Source organism: Xyrauchen texanus, chromosome 10 (assembly GCF_025860055.1).
Source record: "Xyrauchen texanus isolate HMW12.3.18 chromosome 10, RBS_HiC_50CHRs, whole genome shotgun sequence".
Lineage (NCBI taxonomy): Eukaryota > Metazoa > Chordata > Actinopteri > Cypriniformes > Catostomidae > Xyrauchen > Xyrauchen texanus.
This window is the reverse complement of record NC_068285.1, coordinates 5131684-5144183: the sequence shown is the minus strand read 5'-3', so window position 1 is coordinate 5144183 and position 12500 is coordinate 5131684. Positions and strand designations below refer to the sequence as shown.

The window sequence follows — 12500 nt, the reverse complement described above, 5'->3', positions numbered from 1 at the left end:
AATAGAAACCACAAAATAAAATGAGACCTGTATTGATGAAATATTTTATATTTGACATTTTTTATGGATTTATTTTTGTAATTTGTGGGGGACATGACTGTCTTGAGTCGTGCCCAAGCGGCCGTGCACGCGCCGAGGGAGCGCGCAGCTTTGTTGGGGGTCTCGGGAGTGCGCATGAGCGCGTACCTTTGTAAGTGATCCGGTGCTTTGTGAGAATGCCATCAACGACCCGCCTGAGCGTCGGTAGTGCGGGGTGAGTACTCTGGCCGGGTGGACACATTCCCGTGTGTGTGCGATAGAAATCAAACAAAAGCTGTCGTGTATCCCGGTGCAGTTCGGCAAAACCGAAGTCCCGCGGGTCCGGTGTGGCCGGGAGAGACCCGTCTGTCGCACACACGAACTGCCCGTCCAGTTGCAATCCTTTCAGGACGTTCTTCCCGGGCCTCAGCGGTTTTAATCCGGTATCCATCTCGTCCGCGTACCCGTCCAGCTCGTCCTCGGCTCGGGTCTTCAGCGCTGGCTCGGGCACGAGCGCTGTGTGCGCGCCCTGCGCGAATAGACTCATCGCAGCCGTTCGCCTAAATCCAACACTCAGACTCATATTAACGCTTGCAAAGAGCAAGGGCACTACAAATAAAGATAAAACTCAAATACGAGCTAAACGATTAAGATTAAAGCTTCGAATCGGTGTAGTTGCTGAATGTGACAGCTTTCGTGATGGTCGACACTCTTGACTGGAGTGAAGCGGCGCTGACGTATTATAGTAGCGTTCACGTAGTTATCACGTTTTGCGTCTTACGTCACTTTGCGTTTTCGCATTCCGATCCTTATACGGACTTCCTTTCCGGAGTTTTCCTGTACTTTCTTAAGTTGTTTTATTTATTTATATGATTTATATTATTTGATTACTGTATACACAATCAAAATGAGGTCATTTTAACAAATGGAAAGTTCTCAGAAAGACAATGATCAGAATGTATCTTATACATTATAAAAAATTATCATGTCTATGGAAATTCCTCATAACGATAGGTAGACCAACATATGTGTGTGTGTGTGTGTGTGTGTGTGTGTGTGTGGGAGAGGCACTTAGGTATGAAAAGCATCTCTCCTGATACTTTACACACCCTTTACCTTTATTCTCTATTCACTCAACCAGTGATTCAAGAGTCCAGTCAGACTCACATCTGGTTCCAATGAACAATGTGGATAAAACAATAGAATTTAAGTACGTAAATGTGATTTTGGCTTTGCATGCTTCTCTATTAATAATAATCATCATCATCATTAACTAACTAGTACTCATTTTAAACCCTTAACTGTACATTGCTGTTAAAGTTTGTCAGTGTCATCATTCAGGAAACGATTCCAACAACATGTAAACCGAGGCAGTGTTGTCGCGTGATACCTGTTACTTTTCTCATCGCTGCTGTCGTTTGTGATGAAGCGAGTCTGACTCGCTATTGCATAAAACAAGCTCACAGTTGCCTTTTGTAAGACAGTCTAAGTCCTACTGCATTGTGGGAAAAGTAAGACGCTGAACGGCTTAAATGTACGACTGTGGACGCTCAATGCAGTTTTTTTAATTAGCTGAATATGTTTACTTATTAGAGGAATACTACGCTTCAAACCAACCATTTTTGAGATTTCGCTCATTCTCCATGCAAGTATATTGGAGCTGCACTGGCAATAACCTCCCGAGAGAAAGTGACTGACTGTGGACTGTCGTGCTAGAAAGGTTTTGCGTCTGCTGTCTTACATTTCGCTCTTAAATTAGAATGAACTAAGACTGAAAAAGATAAGACCAAAATTTTAGATGACTAACCAGTTAAACAGTTTGTAAAGGGATCGATGGAAAGGAGGAGGCGAGAACCGGCTTGACGATATAAATAATATTTTAATGAGAAACTTAAAACAAGGACACAAACACACATGACGGACATGTCTGTAAACTATCTCTCTCTCCCGCACCATCCGCTGCAGTCGACCTTTATCCCTCACGGAGGCTTAATTAGCCTAATACAGGACCGGGTGTGTAGGATCACGACCCGGCCCCGCCCTGCCACATTCCTCCCTCGTTCTCTCAGGCTGGGGAGCCCCCGGCCTGATGTACACCCCCTTCCCTGGGGGAGGGCGTGCTTTAAGCCTAGTCTGCCGGCAGGTCATCCCCATCTACCTGGACAAGGGGAGGGAAACAGAAATAATTAAAATGGGGGGTACTTCCTGTAATAGTGTAGTACCCCCCAAAAAAACACTGTCTGTAAAAGAGAGGGAAAAGGCCAATGCAGAGCGGCAGTGATAGAGAGAGAGGAGAGAAAGAAAAACCTACTCACCGGTTCTCCGATACACCGTCGCATGGTCCCCGAGCACTCCTCCACCCTCTCAGGTGGACGCTTCTCCCCGGGCGGACCGGAGTCAGACTCACGACCCCCGGCGGTCAGAACGCCCCTCCGCGTTCTCGGCGACTCATGGAGACACTCCTCCGCCCCTGGCAGCGGCACTACCGCTCCAGGCGGTCGGAGAAGACTTCCCTCCTCCCCTCGCGGACGGCGGTCTTGCTCTGACCCCTCCGCGTTTCTGGGGGATGGCAGAGCTCTCCTCCGCCCCTGGCAGCGGCTCCATCGCTCCAGGCGGTCGGGGAGTCCAGTCCCCACTCGCCTCGCGGACGGCAGGCGTTCACCGTGTCCGGGCGGTCGGTCTACTCCGTCCCCCGGTGGATGGCAGCGACGCTCCCCTAGGTGGACGGCAGTGTCAAGGACTCCACGACGGGCATCCCTCCTCCTTCCCGGGCTTCGGCACCAGTGTAAAGGGATCAATGGAAAGGAGGAGGCGAGAACCGGCTTGACGATATAAATAATATTTTAATGAGAAACTTAAAACAAGGACACAAACACACATGACGGACATGTCCATAAACGATCTCTCTCTCCCACACGATCCTCTGCAGTCGACCTCTATCCCTCATGGAGGCTTAATTAGCCTAATACGGGACCGGGTATGTAGGATCACGACCCGGCCCCGCCCTCCACCCTGCCACACAGTTTTATACAACTGGCCCCAGGCACTAATCCTTAGAGTTAACATATTTCAATTGTTCTACTTTCCAGTGTCCAAACGTCTCCAAAATGGCAAAAATCGTCCTTAGATTTAAATGCCTCTTAATTGTGGATTCGGCTTTCTGAACCCGAAGGCGCCCCCTGTAGGAAGAAACCGTTTATATCTTAGGCAACGCCTACGCTAGGAACGGCATTCTCAGTCGATTCAGTTCACTTGACATTGCAGTGAAACACTTTGGGGAATTCCTTCTCTGACTACCTAGTTGAAGCCCTTGCATCATAATTCCAATCTTATGATTGGCAATGGTGTTTGAGCCCCGCCCCTTTGGGCACGCATTTTCCTATTTAAGCGGGCGCTCAATCGCCATTTCTTCAGAATGTTATTTGATCAGCCCTCTTTTCGCCGTTGATGGACACCTTCCCGCAGACGCATCAGGAAGTTCAGACTCTCAGCGCCTGCAGCGAAAGTTTCACCTGCCCCCCTCTAGTGTTCCTGTGAAGAGTTTCTCCGCCTCGCCGCCTGCATCGGGTTCTTCGCCTCAGCGAGACATCTACCCGTTATCCGTAGCATTCCGACAGGAGCTGTATCCATTGATATATATATATATATATATACTGTATATATAATATAATATTCTGTCCAAGTGATGTAAAACATTCATATAAAGAGCCGCTTGTGTGTATGCGTCTTTTTAAAGATGACGTATCGCAAGTGTTCCTGTGAGCGACACATCGCTCCATCAGACCAATATGAGAGCTGGGTTCGGTGCCTGGGTCTCCCAACCGCTTCCTCTGTGTTAAGTCTCGAGGGACCACATGAGGAAGCATGGCGGGGCTGCAAGGTAGATGGAAGGTCACGTGACGGCACGAGCCCCTCGATCTTCCCACGCAGCGTCCTCGCCAGTGTAGTATACACGTGACCACATCTGGCCCTCTATGTATGAGCACGGTGTTGTGGTATTCCGTAGGTCTGACGGTGATAATGATGCCGTGTGTCTTGCAGCTTCTGACATGGGCACCCCCAGTGAGGGTGCGGAGCGTGAGCGTGCACATGCCCCTGATAAGAGCTGATTCGCATCCTCTCGTGGGTGGTTGAGGAGCTTGGTTTACAGTGGTCCTGCAGTCTGGCTCATCAATGACTGCATCTCAAAGGGCACTGCCATTCTTCCTGGAGAACCGGCTTGCATGTTAACTCGTCTCATTAAGTGTTGGCATTAGAGTCAGAGGACCATGGTTCAAAACCAGCCGGCGACTCAAGCAGATTGAGTCCGAACTGCAGTGCACACAACGGTGCTACAACTGATGTCTTCCATTCCGGAGTGAGATGGCGAGTTTCGGCCCATTTTAGATCAGAGATTCCTATTCTCTATGTCACTCTATTCTCCGCGGCATCCACACACAACTCACCACACGCCCCACCGAGAGCGAGAACCACATTGTAGTGAACACATGGAGGTTACCCCATGTGACTCTACCCTCCCTAGCAACCGGGCCAACTTGGTTGCTAAGGAGACCGCGCAGCGCAGGCTGAGGCACACTGTGTGGCAGGTGAACAGCCTTTGGCTCCAAGCACTTCAGACATCAGGAAATATTAGCTGTCTCTTAGCCTTGAAGGATTTGCCTTCCGAGGTAGCGAATCACTATGTTCTGATTCGATAGAACAACATGGCAGTGGTAGCTTACATAAATGACATACCCCACTGGGGTGAATGGCATTCTGCAAGCTACAGCGCTGTCCACGAGACGCCTCTATGCACTAAGTGGTGTCCATCCATCTTCAACCTCTTATCCGAAGTTGGGTCGCGGGGACAGCAGCTCCAGTAGGAGGCCCCAAACTTCCCTTTCCCGAGCCACATTAACCAGCTCTGACTGGGGGACCCCGAGGCGTTCCCAGGCCAGTGTGGAGATGTAATCTCTCCACCTAATCCTGGGTCTTCCCCGAGGCCTCCTCCCGGCGGGACGTGCCTGAAACACCTCCCTAGGGAGGCGCCCATGGGGCATCCTTACCAGATGCCCAAACCACCTCAACTGGCTCCTTTCGACGCAAAGGAGCAGCGGCTCTACTCCGAGCTCCTCACGGTTGACTGAGCTCCTCACCCTATCTCTAAGGGAGAAGTCCTCGGCCGCTTGAACTCGCGACCTAGTTCTTTCGGTCATGACTTCATGACCATAGGTGAGGGTAGGAACACACCTAATTAGGGTTAGGTTAGGTAAGTGGTGTGTGTTTACAAATTGGTGCTCTTCACGTGGTGAAGACTCAGTGAACTGCTCCATAGCTGAGATCCTCACATTCCTCCAAGAGTGGCTGGACACGGATCTCACCAAATCAACGCTTAGGTAGCAACTATATTGGCCCTGAAGGCTGGCTCCTCCATGGGCAGACATGTTCTATTTTTCAGTTCCTCAAGGGAGCATGGCACCTAAACCCCTTCAACCTGGTGCTGTAGGAGCTCACGAGCCCCCCGTTCGTTGTTGAGTTGTGTATGCTTTCTCTAAGACCGCACTCCTATTGGCTTTGGCCTTGGTTAAACATGTGGTGATATGCAGACGCTGTTGGTCGACAGCTCCTGCCTGGTATTTGGGCTGAGTCTTTCAAAAGCCACCATCAACCCAGAAAGGTTATGTGCCTAAAGTTCTATCCTCGCCCCTCAGGGTTAAGGTGGTCCACCTACAAACCTTCTCTCCCCCACTGTTAATCCAGCCACAGATAATGAATCGATACTATGTATACTGTGTGTATTATATGCCTCATGTATAGATGTCACCATATGGGGTTAATCATTATTCTATACACTTGACATATGATTGTAATAAGTCACCACCTGGAGGGCCCTTGACCTCAGATACAGGACATATTCTTTTATGGGGTATGACATCATGTAGTGTGGCATGATGGGATTAAGTACAAGCTCTACACATGATGGGAAGATCCTGCTCCTGCAAGCAGTTTGTGTCAATCTGACTTGACGAACACTAAACAAAAAACTAGAAAATATGACAAAGGTTACTTTACGTTTGGTTTTACCTGTATGTTAAAGCAGGGAGTCGAGAGACCCCAGTGTTGTGTTTTACTATCGCCTGCTTGTGTGAAGCTGGATTTCAGCACTGAAAGCACTTCAGTCCAAGCACCGGCTGTCTGGACTCATCCATCCCATCAGGACTTCTTCAATCAGTGAATGTGGGGTTTGGTTTTGCTGCCCATCAGGTTTGATCTACCAGTGTCTCAGTACTGTGTATAAAAGTACGGCATCTTTGAAAAGTCCATTTTTAAAGGGTTCATTAAAAAAAGGTGTTTATCCAACCCAAACCCCCCCAAAATTTTGCAATATGGCACAAGCAACAGCCCTCCAACTCACATCAGATGCACCATCAAAGAATCTCTGTAAAAACTGCAACCGAAAAGCAGCGGTTCTGCTTTGTAAGTTCATGAGTCCTTGTCCTCCTCCTTCCTTGGGCAGGAATAAAACACTCTGTTGTACCCAGTGTAATTTGTCCAAGAAAAAGTCCATAAGAACAGCTTGAATTTTCGCTAAAAGTTGCTTTGGAGGATCTACACAAGCCAACCTGTGCCACAGGGAGGATGCAACAAGATTATTTACAACAAGAGTACGTCCTCTGTAAGTCATATTTGGAATCAACCATTTCCATTTTTCCAGACGCCCCTTAATTTTTTCACCCACCCCTTCCCAATTTTTCTGTTGAGTTACATCATCACCCAAAAAGACACCTAGATATTTTATCCCTCTTAAACCCCAAATTAACCCATCAGGAAGGTTTGGTTTGCCATCAACCCACTGACCAACCAACAGTGTCTCACATTTTGTCCAATTTACTTTAGCAGAGGATAACAACATAAAATCTTTAATTAAATTAAGTAAAATTTGTACATCATTTTGTCCACTAATTAAAACCATCACATCATCAGCATAAGCTGACAAAACAATGTTATTTTTACAATTGGGTAAACATAAACCACACACCTTTTTTCTTATTTGTTGTAACAATGGTTCAATGGCCGAAGAATATAGCATCCCAGATAAAGAACACCCTTGTCTTATCCCTCTTTGAACCTGGAACGGAGCGCATAAGCTGCCATTTAACTTCAGTACACTCTCGACTTCACTATAGAGTACTTTGACCTTATCTGTGAAATCTTGACTAAAACCAAAAGCTCTCAAAGTCCCCCACAAATAGGAACGTTCGACTCGGTCAAAGGCTTTCTCTTGATCCAGAGAAATCAAGCCAACATCTAACTTTAACAATTTTGCAACTTCTAAAACATCACGAATTAATGAAATGTTATCAAACATAGATCTACCACGAACACAATAGGTCTGGTCCGGATGGATGACCTGGTCCAACAGTCCAGCCAGTCTGTTAGCTAAAGCCTTGGAGAGCAGTTTGTAATCGCTGCAAAGAAGTGAGACGGGGCACCAGCTCTTTATTTCAGTGAGATCTCCTTTTTTTGGTATGAGGGTGATTATCGCCCTGCGACAACTCAACGGCATCATACCTTCTGACAAGCTGTCATTCAATACCTGTAATATATCCACTCCCAGCTCCTTCCAGAATGATTTATAAAAATCAACTGGGAGACCATCAATTCCTGGAGCCCTCCCAGACTCCATGCCTTGAAGGGCCTTATGCAGCCCTCCCAAGCTCAGCGCACCTAAAAGGGCTGCATTACCCTCTTCAGACATCTGGGGTAAGGAAGTGAAAAAGGCATTTCCTTCATTACGCCCCGACTCAAACTCACTTCTGTATAACTTCTGATAAAAACCAACTGCTCTTCTTCGGATATCAACAGGGTCTATTAACAACCGTCCATTCTCAGAGCGCAAGGCTTGAATTATACGTCTTTGCCCATTTTTTTTCTCAAGGCTGAAAAAGTATTTGGATGGCACATCCATTTGAGCTATACTTTGAAATCTTGAATATACTTCTTTACCCCAGTAGATCATCTAACCGAGCCTTTTTCCTTAGTCTAATTTCTAAAGAGTACTTATCTCCAGTAGATTCAGCTAACTGTTGACATTTATTTATTTCAGTTTCCAAATTCTCCAAAGATCTTCTTATCTCTCTAGTCACGTTGTGAGTGTACTGCTGACAAAACTGTCTAATTTGAACCTTGCCAAAGTCCCACCACTGTTGTACTGATTGAAATTCGTGCTTTGTATTTCTGTAATTCTCCCAAAAAAACTTAAAAGAGTCCCTAAAAAACTTATCACTCAGCAGAGAAATATTAAGATGCCAGAAAGCACTTCTAGGTTTGAGAGAGTTTAAAATAAAACTACATTGCACCATTCCATGATCTGAGAAACCTGTCGGAATAATTGAACATTTATTACAAATATTAAGATGATGCTTAAACCCGTAAAATCTATCCAATCTAGCAAACGACATTACATTATCTCTTGCATGAACCCATGTGTATTGCCTCTCAGTTCCATTTAATTGCCTCCAGATATCACATAATTCATGCTGCTTAATTATGTGGATAAGACGTTTTTGGGAAGGCAAATGAGGTTCAATGTGGTTTCTGTCCAGTACCTGTGCAGTACAATTAAAATCACCCCCCAAAAATAGATATTCTTCAGAAGAACAGCTTTGCAATGTAGAACATAATGTGTCTAAAAAAAGCATCCTTTCAACTCCAGCACTTGTTGAAGTATGATGGCTCAATAAAGAAACGCCCTCAAACTCCCTTGCCCAATCCGCAGCGTTTTTTTCCATCACTGTGTGTTTCTTGTAGCAAGATAACATCAAGGTTCTTCTGTTTCATCACTTCATTCAACATGGCTCTTTTCCTAATGTCACTGGCACCATTCACATTCAAGGTAGCCAGGCGTACTCCACTCATGGCAAAGGTAAACAGAAAGAAGAAAAACAGCCCTCCAACACACAACAGATCATTAGAAGTCATATCTCTTAATTTTTTAAACATCATTATTACTCAACTCCTTGTCTAAACTCTTCTTCAAACGATACACTTCTCTATTAGTAAAGCAGCCTTCTGTCATTAGACATTGATGTCAGGGAAATATTTTTGAACACAGACACCTCTTTTGTTTTTTGTTGCCCTAAGAAACAACTTTATATCCTCATGATCATAACTTCGTCCAGAAAAATTGCTTTGAGAAAGCACTACACTGGAGTCAGACGACCCACTATCACTTTCAGTCTCCTGATCCTCACTACCCTGTACATCACTTTTCTTGCAAGCTTTTTCACCCTGCAATTGACCAGACGGTTTCCTTTTTTGAGGCACTTTGAACATATTATTTTCCATCTCTGTAACAACACAATCCACCTCACATATCCCCTGTAAAAAAGGCAAAGTCATATTCTCTGTATCACCACCTGGTCGTTTCTCTTCTGTGTTCCCAGAAAACTGTACCCCAATCACTTTCCCATCATTACTAGTAGTTGTTATATCGCGTACCATACCTGTGTGCTCTCGATACGTCGAGGTTGAGCCAGCCTCAGCGAAGCCAGCAGCGTCCAGCCCCTCACCAGGGGGATCCTTCCCCGTGCCCACCGACTCCGTCTCAGCCCGGCTCACCCCGGCGCTTCACAGTTCAACAAAACAGCCTCGGTTGCTTCACTCGTACCGGGAACAGCATTAACATTGTTTTCTTTATTAACTTCATTTTCCTTTAATTTATCCGGACAATTTCGAATTAAATGTCCTGATTTGCCACAACCGAAACACTTTGATTTCGCGGTTGTAACAAATATCACATACTCAAATCCATCAACTCGAAAATTGAGTGAAAGTTCTAACTCGGCATCATCTTTAACTATCATATATGCGAAACGCCTAAAAGAAACGACGTGTTTCAAAAGAGGGAATTCACTACTGATCGCAATCTTTTTGATTGGGGATACCAGTTTAATATTTCATCACTAAGAAAAGGGGGAACATGGGATAAAGTAACTCTCTTTGATGGTAATAAGAGGGGAAGCACAGTGACAAACTCATCGCCGATCACAATTCTAATTAATTTGCCTTTTCGATACTGTTGAGGAAAATCACCATGGCATTATTCATTCTAGAGGCAGATACAATACACTCGTGCCCCACAGATACTCCAACAGCCACGCAACATTCCTCAACGCCTGCCGCGGACACCACTTTAACCGCATGACGCCGCGTGAGTGAACCCAAAAACTGCACACTTTGGGCCGTCATGTTTCCCTGATAAAATAGGTAGCACGAGGCCCCAAAGATAAAAAATAAATAAATAAATAAATAAATAAATACAATTGTGGCAGCGGGGGCGTGGTCAAGCGCCTGTCCGGGAGAGAAAAGCGGTAAGGGCGCTCACACATGAGCTAAATTATGTCTAACACCTGTCTCTAATTGCAGTAGCATGAGGAGAGTGGATAAAAGCCAGCAGCCACAGAGCATTGAGAGGGGAGCCTGACAACAAGGCCGAGAATACTCGTGTGTCATAAACATACAGAAATTAAGTTTAAAGAATAAAGCTTACCCCTTAAGCTGACGCCTGTTTCCGTCCCTTCCTTGGTCCGTTCCACACTGGTGCCGAAACCCGGGAATAGAAGGAACACCTTTTTTTGTTACAAGTTATGGAACAGAGTCGCCCCATAGAGTCCTCCCAGCTGGCGGAAGTCCTCCAGTCCCTCGCTACTCTCCATCAAGGCCACCAACAATCCCTGCTTGAGCTCCGGCAGGGTCAAGATCGACGTTTTTCCGAGATCATGCGGGTTCAGGCAGAGGACCGACTCGCTATCCGGAGCCTCCTCAGCCAGGAGACTGCGTCGGCCCCAGCCGCGACCCCAGACACCCACGCTACGCTACCCCCGCCCACGTTACAGAACATGGGGGCAGCAGATGATCCTGAGGCCTTCCTCAACTTGTTCGAGCGGACGGCAGAAATCCATTCTGCAACGGGTCGGTCGGAGCCCGGAAGAGAATCGCCAGCTCTTCCGGAGCATGAAGCTAGAGAAGTCCGATCGCCCGTTCGCGTTTGCTCAATGGCTCCGGGACGCCTGTCGGCGGTGGCTGCTCGCGGGGGACCGCGACGTCGAGGAAGTCATCGATCAGGTGGTGCTGGAGCAATTCGGGCAACGGCTGCCCAGGAGAACGGTGGAGTGGGTCCAGTGCCACCGCCCGGCGTCGCTGGAGGAAGCCGTACGACTCGCGGAGGACCACATGGCGGTGATTTCAAGGGTGGATGAGCTCTCTCTCTCTTTCTCCCCTTCCCCTGTGTCTTCCCCTGTTTTTTTCCCCCTCCCCTCTTCCCTCTCGCTCTTCCGTGGTGCCTGGGCCGGTCTGCTGGAGGTGCGGAGACCCAGACCACTTCCGGGATCAGTGTCCGCTGATGGAAATAGGGACGGTGGTGCGGGTCTCCGACTCCGACTGCGGGTGACATGCGATGCTTTGGCGGGGGAGGCGGAGCCGGGGCCATCCTCGGCTGCTCCGAATGACGAGGAAAGGGGCGAGGTTGTCGCCCCTCCTCTCAGGGAATTCCCGGAGGGGGACTTCCCCTTGGAGCAGTCGCGGGATGAAACCCTTAAGCACGCTTTTGACCAAGTGAGAGTAATCGATGGTCAACAACTCCGGCCAGGTGTCGCCATTCCATATCCATATTTTTCGCTTATTAAAGATCGGTTGTACAGAGTGACGCAGGACGCTCAAACAAAGGAGGTGACACAATTGTTGATTCCACGGAGCCGCAGGGAAATGGTTTTCCAGGCAGCCCACTATAATCCTATGGCCGGTCACCTAGGGGAAAGACACTTCTCTGTCTAATAGCCCGTTTCTATTGGCCGGGCATTGGCGGCGACGTCCGCAGGTGGTGTGCGGCGTGCCGCGAATGTCAGCTCATAAACCCACTGGCCACCCCAAAAGCGCCATTGCGCCCCCTTCCATTGATCGAGGTTCCCTTCGAAAGAATTGGAATGGACCTCGTCGGGCCATTAGCACAGACGGCACGCGGACATCACTTTGTGTTAGTCCTGATGGATTACGCAACGCGATATCCAGAAGCAGTGCCTCTGAGCAACATCTTAGCACGTAGTGTTGCAGGGGCACTCTTCAAGATAATCTCCAAAGAATTGGAATGGACCTCGTCGGGCCATTAGCACGGACGGCACGCGGACATCGCTTTGTGTTAGTCCTGATGGATTACACAACGCGATATCCGGAAGCAGTGCCTCTGAGCAACATCTCAGCACGTAGTGTTGCAGGGGCACTCTTCAAGATAATCTCCCGGGTGGGGGTTCCGAAAGAAATCCTCACCGACCAAGGCACTACTTTTATGTCACGAACACTTCGCGAACTTTACGAACTCTTGGGCATTAAGTCGATTCGCACTAATGTGTACCATCCTCAGACAGATGGACTGGTGGAACGATTTAATAAGACGCTCAAAAATATGATTCGTAAATTCGTGCATGAAGACGCTAGGAATTGGGATA

At 47.5% G+C, this 12500-nt stretch overlaps 1 protein-coding gene across 1 annotated transcript in view; it reads right to left on the bottom strand.

Moving 5' to 3' along the window:
• Positions 1 to 743, bottom strand: part of LOC127650445 (induced myeloid leukemia cell differentiation protein Mcl-1-like) — a 10864-nt gene extending 10121 nt beyond the window's left edge. The window contains exon 1 of the mRNA XM_052135888.1: positions 187 to 743. Within this exon, the coding sequence (XP_051991848.1) occupies positions 187 to 601 (415 nt within the window). The 5' untranslated portion in view covers positions 602 to 743. The remainder of the gene's footprint in view (positions 1 to 186) is intronic.
• Between the last annotated feature and the right edge of the window lie 11757 nt (positions 744 to 12500).